The sequence below is a fragment of the Procambarus clarkii genome, chromosome 31, assembly GCF_040958095.1.
Source record: "Procambarus clarkii isolate CNS0578487 chromosome 31, FALCON_Pclarkii_2.0, whole genome shotgun sequence".
Lineage (NCBI taxonomy): Eukaryota > Metazoa > Arthropoda > Malacostraca > Decapoda > Cambaridae > Procambarus > Procambarus clarkii.
In genome coordinates, this window is record NC_091180.1 from 23,135,376 (window position 1) to 23,160,122 (window position 24,747).

General features: G+C 39.1%; 1 protein-coding gene across 3 annotated transcripts; it reads right to left on the reverse strand.

Annotated features, from left to right (window-relative positions):
* Positions 1–789: 789 nt before the first annotated feature.
* Positions 790–21,761, reverse strand: LOC123758735 (fizzy and cell division cycle 20 related). Of its 3 annotated transcripts, none has more exons than XM_045743360.2 (11): positions 21,462–21,760; positions 19,554–19,646; positions 19,293–19,409; positions 18,749–18,928; positions 15,953–16,087; positions 15,359–15,547; positions 13,122–13,346; positions 12,369–12,501; positions 11,375–11,538; positions 3,590–3,787; positions 790–1,993 (listed from the first exon to the last, which is right to left on the reverse strand). In XM_045743360.2, the coding sequence occupies exons 2-11, from the start codon at positions 19,626–19,628 to the stop codon at positions 1,952–1,954; spliced, it is 1,458 nt and encodes a 485-aa protein (XP_045599316.1). In that variant the 5' UTR covers positions 19,629–19,646; positions 21,462–21,760; the 3' UTR covers positions 790–1,951. The 3 variants fall into 3 exon arrangements, with proteins under 3 accessions (XP_045599316.1, XP_045599315.1, XP_045599317.1); XM_045743359.2 differs by having other exon boundaries at positions 19,554–19,630; positions 21,462–21,758; XM_045743361.2 differs by lacking the exon at positions 3,590–3,787 and having other exon boundaries at positions 19,554–19,630; positions 21,462–21,761.
* Positions 21,762–24,747: the final 2,986 nt, after the last annotated feature.

Sequence of the window (24,747 nt, forward strand, 5' to 3'; positions counted from 1 at the left end):
AGAAGGTACCGAACGGGAGACGAAGTCCTCCACGACACAGACAGAGAGAATCCAAGAGTTGATATCACACTGAACCTGTCTTTTTAAGCCCATATCAAAAGGATATCAGGATATCCTCTCAAAATATTAAAATTCAAAATATCAGGATATCTTTTCATATCTTGATATCAAAAGAATATCAGAATTTTCACAACATTTGTGTCATGACATGCCACTGCTATTTACCGTATTTGGCAACCTCAACTGACTGTGTAGTGCAGTAACTTAACCGTTCTGCATCAGAATGATGTAGAAATAATAGCAAAACAATCTGAGGATATTTTGGCTCGGATAATATACTGGGTGTCACTGGAATATGAAAGTAAGTGTAGCAGATGTGCAGGTTTATACCACTTGAAATGTCTACAGTGGAATCCAAATGATTACGGTGACCCATGAACACCTTTCAGTCGGATGTTATGGTTGAACATGAGAAACAAGATTAAGTTGAGGTTGGTAATCTAGAGATTTTCTAATCTGGGTTAATTGAAACAACCTTTTCAAAAAGAACAAATGAAGGTCATTTCAGACATGCGTGGAAATTTATTTATAATTAAAGTTCCGGTAACTTTTGAGTCCTGCATTTTAAATATTAGGGACCAAATACAAATTTTGGTTTGCATTTTCCAAATGCAAAGATAAAGTGAAAGGGATCTGGTCCAAGTTTTTTATACTTTGGATAATTGACATCTCAGCATTGAACAACTAAATTTTAACAAAAATAATTAAAGATCAGAATGAAAAAATTCCTCTTCCTTTCAAATATATTATATATTCAAGTATTTCTCGCTGATACACAGAAATAGTACAATTGTTTAAAGATTTAAATAATATACAAAATTTGAATAAAGCCTTAACAAGGCCTATAAGGTAATACAAAAGAGAATGATAACTTTTTGTAAGCTAACCGTTCTTCCTTCTGAGGTGAATAGAAGATACGCTATATGTTAGAATGCCATACATGTTGACATAACAGGTACCAAACTTGGTTGAACCATTCACAATGGAAGTCTCACGACTAAGTTAATGGGAACATTGACATAACTTAGTATTGGTATACAACGGGAAACATTATTCACATACATGTACTGAGTAGGAGTTTGCCTAATTCATTAAGTAGATACAGCAGAACCTCTCAAATCAAACAATGAATTACATAATTTCCAAGTGGAACATGTGAAGATGTATTTATATTTAGAGTTATACAATCCTGTAGTATACTGATTCCAAACTGAGAAAAATGCTCACATGACGACTGCCTATCATTATCCTGACCAAACTCTCCATCACTGCATTACTGTGTACTCCAAAACCCAAACTCTAAATAAGATAATACATCAATTTCAGAATACACTGCCATACGATACAAGTGTGTTGAACAGGCAGACGACAGGTTAGTAGACCAGGTGCTTCTCAAGATCTCAAAATTCTCAGATGGTCACCGGTTATACATTATGAAAAATAGAATTTTAGTGACTGTCATGGGAAATAATGAGCATATATTTATATATATGTATATATTTGTTTTTTGTTAACAACATAACAAGCCTAACTACCAGCAAACAAGTGATACTGCACAGTCAAACCAAAAAACCCAACCAGTGAAAACTTACTGAAGGGAGAGAGAGAAGAGAGGAACATGAAAAAATATAACAAATGAGATAAATAATTTAGAAAAAATAAGCATACTTCTAAGTGAAGAACAAGATGCATTTACGTACGAAAATAACATCACCTTGTCAAGACACGCAAATCAGAAAGATTTACAATGTACTTAAAGTATATACATTATACTACACTTGATAAATATACATATATATAAAAATGTTGACTGACCATACAAATGCACACCACCTTTTTAACCCACTATTTACAAACCACACGAGAAAATGCGTACTCTCTTTTGGCTTAGTTATCGCAAAGAAGTGAAAAGATTCAATACCGATTTGGACTCCTGAAAAGAAAGAGAGAAGTAACTGTTAAAAGTGACTGTTTACATGGAGATATAAATACATAATTGTATTAGTATAAAAGAAAGTGTAGGTGCATAATGTCTAAACACATAAGTGCTTCAGCATACAAAAACAGAGCATAACAACTCACACTTGAGTTAGGCAATATACCCCATGTATTTTATACTCATGGGGACCTAGCAGGGGGAACTACTGGAAGAAGGAAGAATACTCAGTACACAGGGGACACAGGGGACAAGAACGAAGGCAGACTTCCCACCAGGCAGACAAACAAAAAGAAAAAGAAAACCCCTCTGTTCCGCAATCATGGCGGAACAGAGCTGGCTGCGCAGTATCCTGCGCCCCACCAGTGCAAACTGCCCCTTACCCTAAGGTGAACAAGGGAGACAGAATACCCGAGCACACAAAGGGCGGCCAAAAACTAAGCCATAAACTGCCTAGCAGGGGCACAACCCAAGGAACTTATGGAAGGTGGCCCCAAACCCCAAGGGCAGTACTTATAGGGCACCTAGGGAAGGAAACCCTTGGCACATACAGCCCGAGTACTGGAGAAACACTCCCGGCTCACGCACCACCTAGAAGACAGTCACCACATTCTAGGTACAGTGCTGAAACAACCACCGGATCAGGAGCATACGACCTCAACCTCTAGCATCAGCCAAAGAACTGATGGTGGATAGCCAGCGCGGTGGGTCTGGGGCTCCCCCTTCCCCTTCCTGGGGAGGGGGTTTCTTTCAAGGGAGTTCTATCCACTTGTTCGGCTTGTGGTAGCAATTTTCAACAGAATTGGGGGTTTGTTTTGGGACGCTTACCTTTCTAGGTGCCTGACCCGGTCAATGGCAGACATAGAATGCTTCCAACCACACGCGGGTTTCTATAGGCCATTGCTTCCCTTGCCTCCCTGAGGGAGCCAGGTTCTGGCTCGTGGTCCCCGGTAGGCTCATAGAACTCCGTACACATGTACACTGATGCCCCGAGAACTCATTAGACTCAGAGCTACATGAAGCAACCAGCTTGAAAGAGGCAGGGACCAAAGAGAACCCCCTTCCACAGCTGAGACAATGAACCACAGAAGAGGTTCAATGAACGAATGAACTATTAGAGAAGCACAAGGAGCTGCCCTGAAGAAACCAGAACAGGCTCCGAAGCCAAACCCTGCCCAAAGGAAAAACCAGAAGGGCAAAGTTCAGACTCCCAAACAATTGCCGGGATTAGAATAAATCAGGTAGGCGTTACCCTACCTGAAAAAATATTTAAGAAATTTTTAAAACTTCTTCACTAGAAAATGCTCTACATAACCAGAAGGTAAAAAGTAGGTTCCATGGAAAATGGAGATGGAGCTAACTCAATGAATATTACGGACCTTCAACTTCTCAATATACAGTATTCCCTGAAAGAATAGCAAACCATGAACTATTGTCCTTCCAAGAGAGAACTTAGCAAGTCCCTATCAAACATTTGTAGATTAGCCAGGCTGTAATATCATGATAGACTTCAAGAGGCAAGCAGAAATAACTTTACTAACAAAATCTATAATTAAGAAATTAGTAAAGTCCCACAAGATATGTTGTACCCACCTTTTGAGATCGAGCTTTACTAAAAACATTCCAAAACCGCAAAGTTTCGTCTCCAGCACCAGTAACAATAGCCTCCCCATCAGGTGACATTGCCAAGTATAGGACACGATAAGTATGGCCAGTCAGCTTGGCCACTTGTGCTAGTGATGGGTACCGCCAAACTAAAATCTGGTTCTGGCTATAACCATGGGTAGAGACCTGAAAGAATATATATATTATTACAGTACACTACAGTAGTTTATGTTTTATTATTCTATAATATTACTATAAAATGAGTATTCGCATATTTAAAAAGGTGTTAAAGAATCATTTTTTTTTTAGGGTTAACCCTTGAACTGCACAAAACGTCATATGATGTGTTATATTGAAGGGGGGTATAATTAAATAAAAATTCAAATTATGCAAAAATTACTTAAAAATGTTAAACAAATCTCCAACTTATTGGCTTCAGCTTTGTGAAACTTTCATCAAAATATTTTCAGAAATTGATTTTAGACGAATATTACAAAAAAAAAAAAAAAAACGAACATTTTGTTGATAAAGAGAACAGCTCCTATTAACTGGAAGTGATGGATTATGCAATAATAAAGTGATACAAGCACCTGTCCCACACACAAAGAAGAATAGTAGTAAGAAGTGTCCACAAAGTGGATATACAGCTGGTGCCTTTATAGCATTGGTGAATAATATATAATAACACAAATAATAATGAGTAATTATGTTATTCTGCTCTATTTTGTTATATATCATATAAATACATTGCCCAATGTTGTTATCAGTTACTTTCAACAATATCCAAAGAATATTTTTTAGGGGATTTTTTTTTTTTAGGTTTTTCCCTCCTTCGTTTATTATTTAAATTTGTTTTAACCTTTACATCGTGGAGAGTGCATATTCGCCCCTAACTATGTGAAGCCAGAATTAAATTGGTCAACAAATAAATCAGTTTCAACTCTCAGAACTCAGGATTAATTTTTTTTGGCAGATTTTTTCACAGATTTCAAACTCTATTTTCCTTGTTTCTTTAGGTTGTTTTGATGATTAGGGACCAGATTAGGGTTTTTTTACTTATATAAAATATACCCTAAATATATTCCCTAAATCATTATAATTATTATAATTATCCCTATATTTTGTTTTTTGGGGGTTATATTTTCTTGACTTCATTTCTACACACATTGACTACAACTTTCACATACTTGAGTACGAATGCCAAACAATGTTTATTACAACATATAAGTAAATTCATGAATTAGAACTGCCTTATTCATTATCAATAACTTCAACTTTAATTATATTTATAACTAGAATTTCAACTTACTTCAGTATTCAAAAATCTAGTTTCCGACTGATTCTCACTAATTTTACATATAGTGTGCGCAGCTGTCTATTCTACAGTCCCTATAGAATTGATTTTTCATAAACTCTAAACGTTTGGAGTTATAAATTTTGTTTTCTAAATTTGCACATATTTCAAATGCCATATCTTGAGATGATTTCGGGCTTAGTGTCCCCTGCAACCCGGTCCTCGACCAGGCCTCCACCCCCAGGAAGCAGCCTGTGACAGCTGACTAAATCCCAGGTACCTATTTACTGCTAGGTAACAGAGGCATCAGGGTGAAAGAATCTCTGCCCATTGTTTCTAGCTGGCACCCGGGATCGAACCCGGGACCACAGGATCACACGTCCAGTGTTCTGTCCGCTCAGCCGCCAGCCTCCCTTTTGACAATTTCCTATTGCCATACTGACAATTTTTTTTTACAGTAAACTATACTGAAAACCTATATTCTAAATATATGACAATGAAAATCATATGCTATTCTGAGAACATAATACACGTAACACCAAATGAACAGTTGGTGATATTTTTATATTTTTGCTGCTGATTTCAAAATCTGAAGTTTTCAATATTCAATTTTATAATTATTTTGTATTTTCTTGTTTTTAAAGTTACACTGGTATCATTTAGACAAAGTTGGAGCATTTGCCTAGTAAATTATTCACAAAACATTTGAAGGAGTTTCAGAAAATTTAAAAACTGAGTTCAATGTCACACATCACAAGAAGTTTTGCGCATTAAGGGTTAAAGCACAACTTTATCCCCTGGGTTGCACCTCCTATAATACGCACACGAGCCCTGGAACAGGGATCCAAGGAAACCGGATCAACCCAGAGAGTGTACACCAGCACAGAACCAGTGCACTGCAGGCACTGTATTATAAAGTGGCAGCGCCTGCCACAGCCGCAAACACCTACACCGTACTGTGAGCACTGGACAGTGAGCCTGATGAGCACTGGATACTAAGCCCCAGCTGGGAGATGACGTGTCCATGAACACATCGAACGAGGGCTCGGGGAGGCGCTAAGGAAATGAATCCTGAAAACCCCAAAGGGGAAGCCGGCGACACAGCAACCGACGTAAGGCTCACGGAGTTCAAACCCAGCGATTGCAAGAGGTGAAAGGACGTCCCCGAAGGACCCAAAACAGATGCCAAAGCCATACCTGACTCAGTGGGCAAACGAACCTAGCAAATGTCAGACTCCTGCACAACCGCTTGAGTAACCACCAAGTGACCCAGGACCCCCCAGAACAGCTGAAGGCGTGACCACAGCCGCAGCAACACTTCTGGAGGAAGAGACATGGAAGTGGCCCGAGAGTCCCAACAAGACTCAGCCAGTTCCGAACCTGGGACAGAACCATACGGGACATCCTCCAGTTCACCAGGAACCCGAACCCGGAGAGCTGGGAAAGAAACACATCCCTGGCGAGCAGAGCAGCAGACCGGCTGGGAGCCCACACCAACAAGTCATCAAGTCAGGCCAGCCATAACCCAAACCCGGAGCAGACGCAGAAGGGCCACTACGACCCAGGAAAGACGCGTGAATATGCGAGGTGCCAGATTCAAGTCAAAAGGCAACAAAAGCGGTAAGCCGAATGCCCCACCATGAACCAAAGCAGTCCTTGAACCCCGGAGGATTAGAACGTCCAAATACACGCCCCTGAGGTCCAGGGACCCCACCCAGGCACCCAGCTCCAACAGAAGCCAAACCTAAGACAGAGCAGTCATCCGAAAGGAAGGACAAGGTATCCAGGGGTTCAGACGGGAGAAGTCCAGAATGAACCGCAGAGCTGCACAGTCCCGTTTCGGCATTGAAACAGGCGGGAAACCCACCTGAGGGACGCCCACGCACAAGTACACCGACACCAATTTAGGAATTAGGAAAGGCGGTGGCGTTGCTGTGCTGGTAAAAGAACACCTAAAGGTGAAGGAAATAATGACTGCCAATCCACAAGAAGTTGACATAATAGCACTAGAGATCTGCTATGAGGATGATAAACTAATGATGATAAATGCATATAGTCCACCGCCAAGCAGCACATGGTCAAAGGAGGAGCTAGATAGTAAACGTGAAGGTCTTATAACAATAATGAGAGAGATTATAGCGAGAGCGGATAACGATAGATCACGACTGTTGATAGTCGGTGACTTCAACTTGAAATCCATAGACTGGGAAGCATATGAAGCTAAAACAGAAGATTTTTGGACCTGTAAATTTGTAGACCTCATCCTGGAAACATTCTTGTATCAACATGTTAAACAAGCTACGAGGATGAGGGAAGGGGACGTTCCCTCCATGCTAGATTTGATATTTACCAGGAAGGAGGAAGAGATATTTGACATTCAGTACCTTCCTCCCTTGGGTAAAAGTGACCATGTCTTTTTGGGAATAAAGTATGCAATGCGTTATAAGCTGGAAGAAAATAAGGAGGTTGAAGCAGTTGAAAAACCAGACTTCAGGAGAGGACATTATGGTGACCTTAGAAATTTTTTTAGTGAGTATAATTGGACAGACTTGATGCTAGGCAAGGAAGTGAATGAGATGTATGGCAAGTTTTGTGAAATATATGATAAAGGCACAAAAAAATTTATACCAAAACAGAGATGCAGAACTAGGAAACAGGATTGGTTCAATAGAAATTGCGAGAGGGCTAGAGACCGAAAGACACAAAAATGGAATCAATACAGGAAGAGGCCGAACCCCCAAACATACCAGCGATACAAAGATGCGAGAAACAACTACACGGCAGTGAGGAGAGAGGCAGAAAGAAATTTTGAAAAAGGGATTGCGGACAAATGTAAAACAGAACCAGGTCTATTCTATAAATTCATAAATAACAAATTGCAGGTAAAGGATAATATTCAGAGGTTGAAAATGGGAAATAGATTCACGGAAGATGAAAAGGAAATGTGTGAAACACTAAACGAAAAGTTCCAAAGTGTGTTTGTACAAAATGAAATCTTTAGGGAACCAGATACAATAAGAATTCCAGAGAACAACATAGAACACATAGAGGTGTCTAGAGACGACGTGGAAAAAATGCTCAAGGAGCTCGGTAAGAACAAAGCAGCTGGCCCAGATGGCGTTTCACCATGGGTTCTGAAAGAATGTGCATCTGAGCTCAGCATTCCACTTCACCTGATCTTTCAGGCATCCCTGTGTACAGGAATCGTAGCAGACGGGTGGAAACAGGCTAACATAGTTCCAATCTACAAAAGTGGCAGCAGGGAAGACCCCCTCAATTATAGACCTGTATCATTGACAAGTGTAATAGTGAAAGTATTGGAAAAACTAATCAAAACTAAATGGGTAGAACACCTAGAGAGAAATGATATAATATCAGACAGACAGTATGGTTTTCGATCTGGAAGATCCTGTGTATCGAATTTACTCAGTTTCTATGATCGAGCCACAGAGATATTACAGGAAAGAGATGGTTGGGTTGACTGCATCTATCTGGACCTAAAAAAGGCTTTCGACAGAGTTCCACATAAGAGGTTGTTCTGGAAACTGGAAAATATTGGAGGGGTGACAGGTAAGCTTCTATCATGGATGAAAAATTTTCTGACTGATAGAAAAATGAGGGCAGTAATCAGAGGCAATGTATCAGAATGGAGAAATGTCACAAGTGGAGTACCACAGGGTTCAGTTCTTGCACCAGTGATGTTTATTGTGTACATAAATGATCTACCAGTTGGTATACAGAATTATATGAACATGTTTGCTGATGATGCTAAGATAATAGGAAGGATAAGAAATTTAGATGACTGTCATGCCCTTCAAAAAGACCTGGACAAAATAAGTATATGGAGCACCACTTGGCAAATGGAATTTAATGTTAATAAATGTCATGTTATGGAATGTGGAATAGGAGAACATAGACCCCACACAACCTATATATTATGTGAGAAATCTTTAAAGAATTCTGATAAAGAAAGAGATCTAGGAGTGGTTCTAGATAGAAAACTATCACCTGAGGACCACATAAAGAATATTGTGCAAGGAGCCTATGCTATGCTTTCTAACTTCAGAATTGCATTTAAATACATGGATGGCGATATACTAAAGAAATTGTTCATGACTTTTGTTAGGCCAAAGCTAGAATATGCAGCTGTTGTGTGGTGCCCATATCTTAAGAAGCACATCAACAAACTGGAAAAGGTGCAAAGACATGCTACTAAGTGGCTCCCAGAACTGAAGGGCAAGAGCTACGAGGAGAGGTTAGAAGCATTAAATATGCCAAAACTAGAAGACAGAAGAAAAAGAGGTGATATGATCACTACATACAAAATAGTAACAGGAATTGACAAAATCGACAGGGAAGACTTCCTGAGACCTGGAACTTCAAGAACAAGAGGTCATAGATTTAAACTAGCTAAACACAGATGCCGAAGAAATATAAGAAAATTCACCTTCGCAAATAGAGTGGTAGACGGTTGGAACAAGTTAAGTGAGAAGGTGGTGGAGGCCAAGACCGTCAGTAGTTTCAAAGCGTTATATGACAAAGAGTGCTGGGAAGACGGGACACCACGAGCGTAGCTCTCATCCTGTAACTACACTTAGGTAATTACACTTAGGTAATTACCAAGATGACCCGACAGAGCGCAAAGGAAGAAGCCCACCCCATCAGCCCCAAACCCCCTCAAGGAGTAGGAGGAGTTGCCCAACGCCTTCACAGGCCAGAGGAGACGACCCGAATGCCCACGTATCTCGGGGACCAGGCATGAGCAACAGAGCGAGCCTCGCCCCATCGCTCTGACAACAGGGGGACCTGCAAAGGGACCTGTGCCCCATCCGAGATATTTTTTTTAAGAAAACAAAAAGAAAAGAAAAGCAAGAAGAAGATTTGTGAACAGAGCATGCACCACACCGGCCAGACAAAGAAGGCACAGTAGGAGGCAACCGGCACAAAAGCTGCACCAAAGGCCCACCTCAACAAACAGAAGCCAAAGCCCCAGCACAACCACAAAACCACGTGCCAAGACCCAAAGTACAGCCAGAAAGACCCCTGGAACCGCAGAAGAGGAAATCCGGGCACATAGGAGGTAATCAAGGGCCTCCAGAACCCCCAAAAGGGACCCAAGAGGAAGAAAATCTCCGGAACGAAACTGAAGAGCCCAAAGAAACCCAAAATCAAACCTGGGGATGCCCAAACCACAACTGCCAGCAGAAATGCACCACAGACAGGAAGGGCAAACCACATTACCCAGACTGAACCCCTGGTTAAACAGGCAGAAATGGACCGAAAACCGAGGGACAAAAGGTGTGGGAGAGCAAGCAGAGGAAATGGCCAGGGACACTGGGTCCAAAACCCAGGGCCCAGATCCAACCACAGACAGAAAACACAAAACCGGGTGAAAACCAACACCCCAAGTGTTCCCAGAGGAACAAAAAAGGGCAGAATGCCCTAGAAGAAAGAACACAGCAGAGAAACGGTAATGGAAGGATAAAACTCGCAATGGAGGCGAAAGAATGCCTCCAAACACACTTATGCACATGTAAACAAATAAGAGCTGAAATCACACCAGCAAATGTGGGAAATTAAAGCAGACAAGAGGAGGGATAACACCCCCCCCCCCTCCCAAGAATGCACAAAGCCCAAGCAGGGTCAAACTGCCCCAGAACTGCTAGTGGACTCCCCCCCCCCCACAGCCCAGAGTACCTGCAAGAAACCTTGGGGCATAGCCATCCCCCATGCCCTCCACCCCTGAAGAAAAGACAGTTCAGGGGAAAGGCAGCAAAAGGGGGCTGACGGTAGGATCCAGAAGCCTCGGCAGGAGAAGCAGGCTCGAATGCCTTCTTCCCCAACCTGAATGGGGCAACCCCCAAAGCCGCTCTAATCCCATCACCAACTAAACCCCACCCCGACTTCAAGGCCCGTAGGCTCATTGCTAAGGAAAGCCCAAGCAAGGTGTTGCTAATCGGTTAAAACCCAAATCTAACAAGTAGGAGTGCTAGTTGCTGAAGTATAGTTTGTTGGATTTCTTTCTATAGGAGTTCTTTTGATCTTTTCAGATGTAGATTGCACAGGTTAACCCAGACAGTGATCTGTTTTTATTCGCCTACCTTTCTTGGTCCTTTCCCAGTTGATGGCAATTATGACATACTTTAAATGTAAAGTGCTCATAGGCTATTACTCCCTGCGTTTCTCTGAGGGGCCAGGTTCTGGCTCGTGGTACCCAGTAGGCATAAGGAGCATAAGTAGTACATATCAGTTCGGATAGCTTCAGGGAGCCGACAGAGCTCCCTACAGAAAAAAAAAATTATCTTATTGTAATCCATGTCTTTAACACGAGAATAAATGATTACAGTATATTAGCAATGTCTCAACTTTAGAAGAAAAATTAAGCGACAAATGTGCCAATACAACAGTCAGCACTTGTGATATAGTCCACTTAACACTTAAAAGTAAACAATACAAAAAATAAGAGAATCAAAACCTACCAGTTCTGAAGCATGTTTGGACCATGCCAAGTTACAAACTTGTGAACCAGTGTCCACACACTGCATTGGCTGTCCAGTTAATGTATTCCAAAAACGTATGCAGCGATCGGCTGTCCCTCCTCCACTGGCAAGTAACCCATGATGATGTGGTGACCAGGCAATAGCTATCAAAAAATATATTGAAGAATGTATTAAAATGAAATGTCTAAGGAATGTCAATACAGCACTATATTATATACCAAAATAACAAATGCCACATCATTTTAACAAAACTCTTTAAATGCCCTGTAAGTTAACATCCTGTCAATACACATCAGCATGGCAAGCAAGATCTCAGCATATTCAATCTACAGTACTTCCTAGATAAGAGAATTCAGGCATTACAACTTGGTGCTTTAACTCTTGCATTGCATAAAGGTTCTATGAGGCATTTCTGTATTCACATAGAGAAACTGTATTCAAAACAAGGTTTTTGTCTTTCTGTATTCTTAAAAACCATGCCCTGAGCAAAGAAACAATGTCCCAAATATCATGTCACTTTTCAAGTTGGTAGATGCTTTATTATCTTTATGAGTTACACCCCTACCCCCAGCAAGAGGGCTGTGACTAGAGTAATAGCCTTTATAAGTACCATCCCTGTAAACATTCCTCTTACCTTATTAGATACGGGTAACATAATAGACGTATTATTAGTCTCGGGTAACATATTAGACATATTATTAGAATCGGGTAACATATTAGACATACTGTATTATTAGATACGGGTAACATTAGATGTAGGATCCCCCTTGATTGTTTCAAGCGTAGGTTCCACTAAGTGTATGCTGTTTATATATACAGTACATGTATAAATATACAATGTAAAAAAGCAGAACTGAGAACTGAAAAAAAAACTGTGCACACAAATTGGACAGAGAAAAAATATCTAGTACACACAAATTGAACAGAAAAATTAAATTTTAACAGATGTCCTTCAATGCAAGAGCCATTTTACCTTTAACTGCAGCATTGTGTTCTGTGTACGTCTGGACGGCCGTCAGTGAGTGCAGATTCCACACAAAGAGCTTATTGTCATTACCACCAGATGCCAAATACTGACTATCTGGAGACCATTTTAAACCACACACCTGATAAATAAATTACTTTGTTTCATAAGAGTAATACAGTAGAAATATCAAGGGTGTGCTTAATCCTAAAAATTATGAAAAGTAAATGCTTGATCCAATAGAACCAAAGTTATCAGTGCTTTCAACTCTCGTATCCATAGCTGGGCTCATATATACTCTATCTGTTCAAGTGCACCTCTCTTGTCCTATCATGTCTTTCCTTCTTATATTAATCTTAGGTAACTTTTCAATTTTTTTTCTACAATATACTGTACTTAAATATTTGGAATATCATAAACTAGTGACATGCTAAGAAATATTCACAGATGGATACAAAAGAGTGTAAGAAGTTTCACACTATACGGAAATCAAAATATTAATTAGACTTATTATTGCTTACATACTTTATATGAACTGAAGTGCCTTCATTACCTGGTTAATAAGGTATTTTTTAAACAAACTTGGATATGTCATCAATGTTTCTAATACAGGTATACTGTACTTCATTTCCTGAAAGTATGTTATATAATGTTTGCAAATAGTCTAAAATATTACTGCCTAAAAGTCCATTTAGCAGCATCTTGCCAGTGAATCCTATTCCTTTCATAATTCCCAATATGAAAATAAAATTAGCTTCTTACCTCTTGTCTATGCCCTGCCAACCGTCTATCTGGGATGATGCATGGAGTCCTTACATCTCTTTGTAAAATTAATCTATCTCTTGATCCAGATGAGAGAACGTCACCGTTCCAAGCTAAAGCCCCTACACGTGCAGTATGTCCATTTAAAATACACACTCTTTTACTGCTTGCAACATCCCAAACTTGCACAAGACCCTTGTGAGTTCCAACTGCAACTTGATTACCCTAAAAAAGAACGAGTGATAGATAAATGGCACAATTTTTTAATTAGAAGAAACAGCTGCATTCGGGAAATATAAAAATATAGAATTGAGCATAGTGAAATGCTACTTCCTGAGCATGTCTCGAATGTTCCTCATAACTCCCATAGAACTCACATCGTTTGCCAAGCTCTTATTATTTTTCTCTCCATCATGACAGGAATATTTGCAATTAGGCCTGCCACATTTCTAGGGAAAGAAAACAATAGTGTACCTAAATAAAATTACTAGTTTATTAGACAAAGAAACTAATCACAAGTTTCAAACTACCTGCAAGCGAAAGTTAAAAATACTAAGACCACCAATCATTGCTCTGTAAATAAAGTTAGAACAAAGGATATGTTACTTGTTACCATGTGATATCACCATCACTGTAACAGGGTCAAAGAAGCCATCTATTGCAAAGAATACCTGATCATCCAGGCTGTGATTCATACGTCAGACTGGAAACAGCAGCATCTAACAACCTGGTTGACCAGAACACCAACCAGGAGGCCTGGTCAGAGACTGGACCATGGGGGACATTGATTCCTGGCACCAACAACAGGTAGGTACTTCTACTTGAAGTTCAAACCACACAAGCATGCTCAGGTGTAAGAGACAAGGTGGAAACAGGAGAGTCTGAAGAACATGCTCAGAAAAAGTGTATTTTAAGACACTGTAAAGTGGGGGGCCTGTTGTGGAGATGAACTGAAGAAGCTACCAAAACTTAAGTGCCATTCCAAAGGCAAAGTGTTTGACGGTGCCTCAGAGCAATGCAACACTGCAAAGGGGGTTTAAAGGAGGAGAGGAATATGTTAAACTATGAAGGTTTGTATCGACCTAAAAAATTTATGGGCCCCGATATCCAAACAGGACATTTCTGAAAAAGGAGTTAGTATTGCATATTTCCTCAAATCGTGGGCACAGGGATACACTCTAGGTTGATCAAGCTTAAACATATGTCAGTAAAGCTGGGACAGGCAAGGTTTGGAAAATATAACTAAAGTGCAGGGATTGTAGGAAAGAGTACAACAGCAGAAAGGATACTTTTACTCAAGTACTCAAGATATGGCTGCACTTGTGAATTGGGAAATGGGACCATTCATACGTGTTTAGTACCAAAATGTCAGTAACTATATTTGGCACAATGAACCAAACCCATGGAGGAGTGGAGGAAGCATCATACAAAGCAGGAAACAAGAATACTATAGAGCACATTCTCCACCCAAGAAATAACTGAAGGACCACCATGAAACTTCATAAAGTTTAAGGAAAATAATAGTTATTTTCTATACTTTTAAGACATCCAATTAGGAAATAACACTTACCACCTAGGAACAAAAATTGTGTTACATTGTGCAATTTACCTAACTTCAAATTGCAATTTGCAATTCATGACTTCATCTACATGAAGTTATGAAACCAGACCAATGTGTAGTAAAAATGTACCAATAATTGTTTTTTGTACAACATGAAGTGCAGTGGATGAGCAATGGGTACATAAAGTTCAATGATCCTCAAAACTTGGAGACATTATATACTTCATCATACAAGCACTTCGAACATTTCAAACTTGTGAAGATCAATACCCAAGTGCTCCACTTTGTAATACTGTACTATACAGTACAGTAGTTGCTTTACTGTTTCTTACTGTTAATCTCTTGCAAATATTTGTTCTTACTTACCTTCCTTTTCAATATCACCTTGTCTTAGAGGCTTTACCAACACCATTTTTCCATATTATCTCCTCTGATTCAATAGCTGTAGGCTCATCTACATATAAATATGGCACATTTCATCCTGAACTACTAGGATTTAGTGTCACACACATAGTAATTCATATATCAAAAGTTGTTCATCGATTGAATGTACATTGAATATTCATATTTACATAACAATTACTGAATTTTTGGTAAGTTGTGCATTTATCTTCTCTAGTAATTTAAGAAATAGAGTTACTACCCAATGGAGTTATTAAAAGAAAAACTAACTTACTCTTTCAGACCACGAGACTGACGTTACTGAGTCACCATCCAAGGAAAGATCACACAGTCGGGTAACTTGTGACGTATATGCTGACCACAGATAAACACAGTGCCCAAGGCCCACAGATAAAACATTCTGGGAACTCCAGTCAACCAAGTTGAGATAAAAGTCATCTTGGAGCTCTGGTGCATCTAAAACCTTGAAAAAATTGACCTTTAAATAATATCTCACCTTTTAATAACAAACATTATTCATATACTATATCAGTTGCCAACAAAAGTATGGTTAAAATAATTTTTTCTTTATGTAAACAATGATACAGTATAGTAATGAGTAAAGCTACTAGAACTACGAGGCAGGCTCGAACCTACAACCCCAAGCACTGCCAAGCCACATACTTTACCACTAGAACACTGGGACTTATATAAGTCATACATACAATTCTGTGTGTTTCACTATAGTAATTAAGATGCTGTATTTGCAAAGTAAGTTTTTATAACACCCAAAAGATACAGAGCCCTTTAGAAGTTGAAATTGCAACAGTAAAATTCTATCAAACTATGTGTACCGGATATTTCTAAGCATTGTATAGTCTGTACATACCTTAAAGGGAATTTTGGATATCTTCCGAGCAGCTTTTCTTGGAGATCGCAACAACTTTTGGCTCTTGGCACTTACAGGAGACAAGGAATATGGCGACAAAGTATCCTCTCTTTGATGATTTTTGCGTGGTGAAAACTATAAGAGAACCAGAAGCAAATATAAACATACAGTATATGTAAAAATATGACTTAGCGTCATTATGAAAAGCAGCTTCCCGAGTTAAAACACTTGGTTTCTGAAGTACAGTACACACACCAAATTCATGTGCAGAAAGGCAGAACGACATTCTACACACTTGTAATGTAGGAACCTTTTCAAACAAGGGTCACTAAGGATATTAGGAAAGCATTGGAGAAAACCTCAGTCTAGACCAGAATAAGCATTAGTTACATTCATTAAAACTTAAAAATCTTACTGACCCCTTACTTGGCATCACAGGTGACTGCTAAATGAGGACTCACTGTGTATAAACTTTTCACTCCATTCTCACACTCCAATCCACACAGTAGGTTCCTGGGTATTACAGTCGGATTTGTTCTCGATGCCCAATTGAGAATCGGGTTCGAATCCCAGGCGAGACAGAAATGATTGGCCACATTTCCTATCATCTATTGTCCTTGTTCACCTAGCAGAAAGCAGGTACTCAAGAGTTGTCAGCGTGTTTTGGGGTTGCATCCTGGCAAGTCAGTAATTCGACCTTGGGGGGGGGGGGGGGCCTCATTAGGCATTATAACCCTAATGTGTATGAATACATTCTGGCTGCCTGTCCCCTGACAATGAATTATTATTATTATAATTAAATACATAATTAAATAGGAGTTTCCTTGTATGGGCCAATACAAAGCAACTCCTATTTAAACTGATACAGATAGGAGCTCTCTCATATGGTCAGATTGGCCTATTTAAGTCCTGTCTGATATAAATATATCATTTATATTGATATAAATATGAACTGCTTCAAATGCACCCATATGAGGCTGTTACTATATACAGTATATCACGATAAATAGGAGCGGCCACATATGGGCCTATTTATATCTACTGTATTTATATCATGCCTATTATACATAGAGTATGATCAATCACCTAGACATTCAAGACGATTGACAACTGACAATGTGTGACTCAAGGCAGCATGTTTTCCTAACAGAGCTTACTTCTTTAATGCACATTAATACATTCTTGAATTTTGGCACCTAAATATTCTGCAATAAAAATTTAACACTGAAAGTGTGTACTGTAATTTGTGACTTAAAAAACAGAAACATGCCTTTAGGAAGTTCATTGCTAAAATCTGCTAGGTAATTAGGAGTTCAGAAGTGTATGAATCATTTTGAGATGTGTTAGGAACTTTGTAAGTGATAGAAGGTATTTAGAGAGAAACTTGGACATTGTCAGTTGTGACTTATGTGAAAGTACATTTAATTTATGAGCAAGGGGATTGACTGTTACATGGAATTTAATCAGGCCTTTTGTTTTGAGGATGGGATGAAAATAGCAGCATACATTTTGGCCAGATCACCACTGACTTACAGTAGAATATCGTTGAGGATCTCCCACGATACCCTATACTGTCGCCTGTGGACACCCATGTACAGACACGAAGCTAAAACAAGAAACCAAAGAACAGGAAAAATAGAGCCCTGAGGGGCTCCTGAGATAGTGATGCTGTTGTGGAATATCCAACAAAGACTTTTGGCTGCTGCTCCGCCTTCTTGGCCAACCCCCCCCCCCCCCCCTTGGTGCTTTGTGCAGCGTGATTGATTCTTCTATATATCCAAAAATCCTTGCCCGGTTGCTGGGTTGAGCCCTGCTCTACTCTCTGCAACGCCGAAGCTTCCTTTCCAGACTATACTTCTGACTGTCCCACTTTCCAGACCCTATTCACCCACAAATCTACAGTATTAGCTACTAGTACTAGTAATTACTTCAAACAGCCTCCACTTATGGACTATTCATGCCTGTGCCACCTCTGGAGTGACTTAATCTTTATCAATCAATCAATCGATCAGCAGCATACTCAACCATTACTTTCCAGCAACTGTATAATACTAGTTATTTTCAAGTTGAAACACAAGTTCAATCTCATTAAGAAGTAACTCAGTGCATCAAAACAGTAAACCAACTGTCACAACCAAAGGGTTAACATCCTCTTATTTTTGTTGTTCCCCTGCTGTATCTAAATTTCCATTGTCAAGCAGGAAGGGCCAAACAGCTGCTAGGAAAATGCATCACAGCAATATGACCACTGATGTTCCTTGTGCTCTAATGGTGACACCACCAGCAGTCCTCGCTCACATAACCACGTACTGTTTTCATTTGCTACCTGTGACTTTACCCACATCATCTGCTGTCAGCCAACATCTTATGACATTGTTATAGTCAGTTTGAGATAATTCCACATGAAGATGCACCTTCTCTAAAAACCTGCCTCATCCTACATGAACGCCTTCAGTTACATGTGCATATCATTAAAATTTGAGGAAAACATGTCAATTTCAGTACATGTACTGTACCTGTCACTGCTAATGTGACCAAGAGTTTATTTGGCTGCAACAGTTTAACTGAGAGTACATTACTGTACTGAAAAATTTACTTCAGGAGGCCTCTGAAATACAACTATATTTTTCACATATACAGGTATCGTTGTTCATTTCCACAAAACTGCATAAGCTGATGTAATCTGAGAACATATTCCTGATATATATGGAGGCCTGACTGTAGAATACAATATTTTTTAATCAAATTAGAGTAAGAGAAAGAAATGGCTACTTATAAGACAAAATATAAACTCACATGATAAAGGTTAGGATTCTGAACAGGCGAGAGAGCTCGTCTTTCGTCTGGGGTGTCTCTTAGATCCTCAATGTTTGTACCAAGGAGTTCATTACGAAGAAGTGTGGTGTACGCAACCCCATCTTTGCCTTCTCCCCCTTCACGACCTTTACGCACTTCATTATTTACTTTGTTGTTTTCCTGAAATTGAAAATTATAGAATTTTTAGTAGTAAAATTCAGATCTTACAAGCTATTCTACATGACGATTGAGTGCAAGTTTCAAAGACAAACTTCGAAACAATGAAAAAGTATTAAAGTTTCTGGGTTTGGGACATCTAACAAATTTGCATAAAACTAGACTCGACTTTACACATTCCATAGTTTTTTATTTTAATTATAATTTGTGTATTTAAAACAATAATTTATTACTATTCTAAAACAGAATAGTATCTTAAGATTTTTATACAAGATACGCATATCATCCTACAATGTTTTGGGTACTCCCCCCATCCCATCTGGGATGGGACAGGGGGAAGGAATGGACAAACAAGAACAAAACTTACTTGAATAAGAGCAAAATTAACATCCCAATTGGCACCAGCGCGAGTGGGAATAAATCTATCACCTGTGCGGTCTTTACTTGGTGACTGGACAGATATATGAGTTAACTGACGACGGGGCTGCAACAGAAATAGTGTATATACAATTTATGAAATCAAACTATATTAATTTGTTTCATTCAATGAGAGCTTTACATGTGCCCCCCCCATTGTATATATTACATAGCACACACACTAACGGGAAAAGAAGAACCTCAAACATACCGATAAAGGAGATGCAGGTGAATTAACCGGGCCATTTTGTTGGCGCAATAAACGTCTCTCATATTCACGATCCATGTCTAGGAAAATATCAATCTATTTAAAGAAAATTTTAAGAAATATAGTACAGTACTGGATATTACATTCAATACTGGTGCAAATCCCATTCTATTAATTATCCCACAAATATCTTATGCTACATTCACAAACACTTGTTTAAATAACTTAAACAAAGTTATTATCACTTCTTTATAGCTCCTATCTTTCATTGGCAAAAACATTAATCACATACAGATTTTGCACATGCTACATTTTCAAATAAAGAAAAATGTACCGGTACATGTTAAGTTAGGTTCGGTTGAATTAGGTTAGGGAATGCTAGGTTGGGTTGGGATAGATTTGATAAAGTTTAGTAATGTTCATATAGGTTAGGCTGGGTTAGTATAGGTTGAATTGAGTTAGGGTGGAGTAGGTTAGGATAGGTTGGGTTAGGTTAGGTTTTAAAATTTATTGGCAAAACTTCAAATATTCAACTTTATGAAGTGACCTGTCTCCTAGACTAACTAGGAGGACTAACTAGGTTGTGCTATATTCCAGTACTGTGAACCTAGCAGCCAGAATAGTGGATACAAGTCTCATTGTACAAATCATGGTTCCTCAGCAGATTTTAAAACCTACCTGATTTACCTGAGGGCCACTAACCCTAGTGGCCTCAACAAGGACAGGAAGCTGGCAGCTTATTGAAGGTACCCCCATTTGCCTTGATCTTTTCTAGCTAGATTTTAAAACTTAACACAGTTTTGACATTTAAGGCTTCAACGGGTAGGCAGTTCCATGGGTTTATATTCCTATGGTTGAAAAAGCATCTCCTGTTCTCAGTTTTACATTGTGGCTGGTTGAGCTTGAAACCATTGCTCCTTGTTTGTGTTACATCTGACCTTATGAAGAAATTGTTTGGATCAACATCCCCAGTATTTTGTGTTCAGTATTTTAAGTTTCAATGAGATCTGCCCTGTCATGCCTGGTTTGCAGTGTTGTTAGCCCTGTGGCCTTCAAGAGTTCCTGATACGAGAGATGATTTAGCTTGGAATGACTTTTGTTACCAGTGTTGGCCTTCTCCAGAGCAGCTGTCCTGAAAATATCTCCATGCTTGGATACAGTAATCCGAATACATCAGAGAGTTAGAGTCATATCATTACTTTCTTTTCCTTAAAGTCTAAAGTATGCTTGATTATTCCAAGGTTAGCTTTTCTGACTGCTGCTCCCACCTGCTGTGCACTTTTAGTGAGTGGTGGATTCTGACTCCAAGGTCCTTTTCCTCATCATTTCTATTCAACCCAACCTAACCAAATGAGCCTAACACAGCCTAGCCTACTAAATCCTAACCTAATGATGCATATGGTTTTGACAAATTGAATTATATTATAATCAGAAAGCAAGCTTTGTCCAACCATCTGCCATACAATTTGACCATACCCCATCATGGTGTACTTAACCTTAATTGTACAACACTGCTTTAGCTGTCTTTTAAATAATTAACTATTTATTCAATGATTTGTATATTGCAATATACCATAAAAGGAAAACTGAAAAATACAAATGATAAACAAAAGAACTGACGTCACTTCAACTCTGCAGATATATATAATCTTCGAAGGAATACTCATTCCCTACTTATTACAAAGCCAACTCCACGTTAATAAATACATTAATTCAAGTTTTTCTCCAAAAATTGGGTTAATGATCACAAAAAATATAATACTAGTATATTCTAAACGACCTTTTGTCCAGCCTGCAGCATCCACAAACAGCTTGAGACTCATTTCACTCCCCAAATTATTATATCCAGAGAGTTGAATGACAAAATAGTTACATCATTACAATCCTCTGCTTACTAGGAACACAACTCACCTTATGCTAAACACAAAGGCATTCCAGAATTAAATATAACACGGGAAAATCCTCCCCAGAGATGCTAACGGATGAGGTAAACAAGAGAGGCAATATGGCGTCTGTTTTGATTTTCGAGTCCACTTGTCCGATTCCCTTCACCTCGTCGCGATCAGTACTCCTCTGGGAATTTCAGTGCAATTTTCAAGGAATTAATATCAAAATAAGTGTAGCGTTTTGCTTGTTTTATAGCGTCTATATTTTTATTATTAGTCGTATTTGGCGTATTTTGTTGGATTTTGTTTGGGAGGTCAGCGCGAGAAGATTGGGTGGAGGGCATCTGGCGGGAGCTTCCTCGTCTGTAATTATTAAGGATGAGGCCTCCGCGACCCCCATTATATATACTTGACCTAAAACTGCTTTTAAGGACTTTTAAACCTCAATATTCCCGTCATTCGTATTTTTCTGTAAAGTTTCTGATGGTAAAATGAGTAATATATTGAAATTTAGTGTGAACTTCTGTCAGCTTGAAGGATTGATTTTGTGATGTGACCCAGTTCCAAAATGTACAGAACATACTGTTGAAATAACTCTCTTATTGCATACAAACATTGATGATAGTTGATTAGGTCTTTACATATAATTTCATCATATGTAACATACTATTTTGTTATTTTAGAGTGTCTTATACAAAGCCTAAATGCAGTATAATACTCTCTTGTTATGCCCCAAGCGCTTTGCATGTTATTTATATCTAAGCTGGAATTATATAGTACGGGTTTTATATAATATGCAATTTTGGCATCAACTAATTTATCTTTGTAGCATATTATTACGTATATATTTTAAATAAAATTATTATTATTATTATTATTTATTTATTTATTTATTTAATTATTAATTATTATTATTATTATTATTATTATTTATTTATTTAATTATTAATTATTAATTATTATTATTATTATTAATTTATTTATTTATTATTAATTATTATTATTATTATTTATTATTATTATTATTATTATTATTATTATTTACTGGGTACCGGTATGACAGTCGGGTTCGTTCTCTTTAGTTTTATTAACAAGCTTAGGTATACACAGCAATGTGCTGCTACCCTATTCTATATGAAAGATTACACAGTGTAGATCAAAAACTAGCTATAAGTTCATCTAATATTCTCATCTCTCAGGATGGTTAGTCATACATGGAATCATAGACAATGATCAGTAAGGCTAGTGGAGGACTATTAGCCTACACTAGTAAAATTTGGGTACAGCACAAGAATATCTTCCAATATTCCTGAGCGCATGAAGTAATTACAGAGCTCAAAGTAATTCAACCTTGTGGGGGGGGGGGAGGCTTCGACATATGCTTAACGTGTATAAACATACACTGGCTGCCTGTCCCCCGACACAATGGGGAGCAAGACGAGTGCGGTCTGCTGCATGATGCGAGGAGGACGTGTTGCTCCGCATCTTCGTGTTTGCACGTGGCTGCTGCAGCTAGATGTTGTGAATTTGTTCTCGACTGTTGCAGTGATACAGTGCCTTTGTGTATCGAGGAAATGGCTGAGGCGGTCTGCCTAGGTGATGGAAGATCCTGTACTGGGCCTGGAGAGTGTGACAGTGGGATGGCAAGACAGGATGATACTAGGCCGTATCAAGCAGTAGTAAAACAGATATAAACGGAGAAATATTCAAAGACAGCGAGACGAAGACAGTGAGGAGGAAATAACAAAGAGACCAAAAAATGAAGACATGCTCAGCAGGACGCGGGAGATGCAGACTAATGGAAGGAAGAGGCTGTTGTTCCCTACAGCATGTCAACTGAATTTCCATCAAAAGCTGGAGTGGACGGTTCGTTTGGCTAAGGAGTTTTTTGAATATGAACCACTATTCAAGGAGGGTCTTCACCGGCCCTATATAACAGTTGGGACAGAGGAGGCCGTGGAACACCTAACGAAGGATGGGTTTGAGAATATTGTGATGGTTACTCCGGAAAAAGGTATGATGTAACACCAAGGTCATAGTGTTTAAGTATCCAACTTATTTGGATCCTGATTATCTATTGCTCAACAATGATAGTGTTGTTTTGGGCAAAGAGGAACAGTGTTCGTGGTGAAAAACAAAGCCAGGTTGTTGCCTTGGTAAAGGGTGAGGCTCAGAAAGAATTTTTGTGCAAGGACTAGGCTACAGGAAAGTTGTAAAATACATTGAGGAGCCCATATTATGCATGAAGTGTTCTCGTTGGGGACATATGGCTTGGAAATGCCAGTTTGACTCCAGGTGTCGGTACTGTGGTAAGAAACACGACTCTCGAGAGTGTAGAGTCAAGATTAAAAACGGTGAAAAAATCGTCCCATCTTGTTGCAATTGTCGAGGAAGCCACAATGCTGGTTCCTATCTATGTCGCATGAAGCCTCATCTGAGAGACTCGAGGACGGGTGCTACAAGCAGGATAGATGTATCCTCGAAGGAAGGAAAGATTGTGCAGCAGGAACATGGAGGAAACAGTTGGAAGCCAATGACAGCGCCTATGAACAATGTGTGGGAGAAAGGAACAGAGACAATTAAGGCGAGCCTAGGGAAAGTAGGAAATGCAGCTGAAAAAATTAAACCTTGTGGAAACAAGGTTCAGGTCAATATAGTGAACTCTGAGGTTGGTACTCAAATATTGGAATATCTAAAAAAACTAGAAAAGAGGATTGAGGCATTAGAAAAAATTAACTATGGGGGGTAGACGGGGTGAAGATGGTGGTGAAACAGGACGTGAAGTGGAAAGTGAAACAGGACGTGAAATGGAAAGTGAAACAGGACGTGAAATGGAAAGTGAACAGGACGTGAATGGAAAGCCAAACAGGACGTGAAATGGAAAGCCAAACAGGACGTGAAATGGAAAGCCAAACAGGACGTGAAATGAAAAGCCAAACAGGACGTGAAATGGAAAGTGAAACAGGACGTGAAATGGAAAGTGAAACAGGACGTGAAATGGAAAGTCAAACAGGACGTGAAATGGAAAGTGAAATAGGACGTGAAGTGGAAAGTGAAACAGGACGTGAAATGTGCGTTGAAGAAAGTAAGGAAGAACATGACGTATTGATGATAGAGGATAGTCAGGAAAATGAACTTTCTAGTAGTGTTAGCGTTCACCTTCTGTAGTGACAAATTGTCGAAACAAAGGTTAAAGTAAAACGGTATAGAGAAATAAGAAAGAAATTAGATATGAATAAGATCACCTTTGATGCTAGTAGCTGTTGTACAAATGAGGAGAAAGCAGAAATGTTACAGTGTTGGGAGAGTCT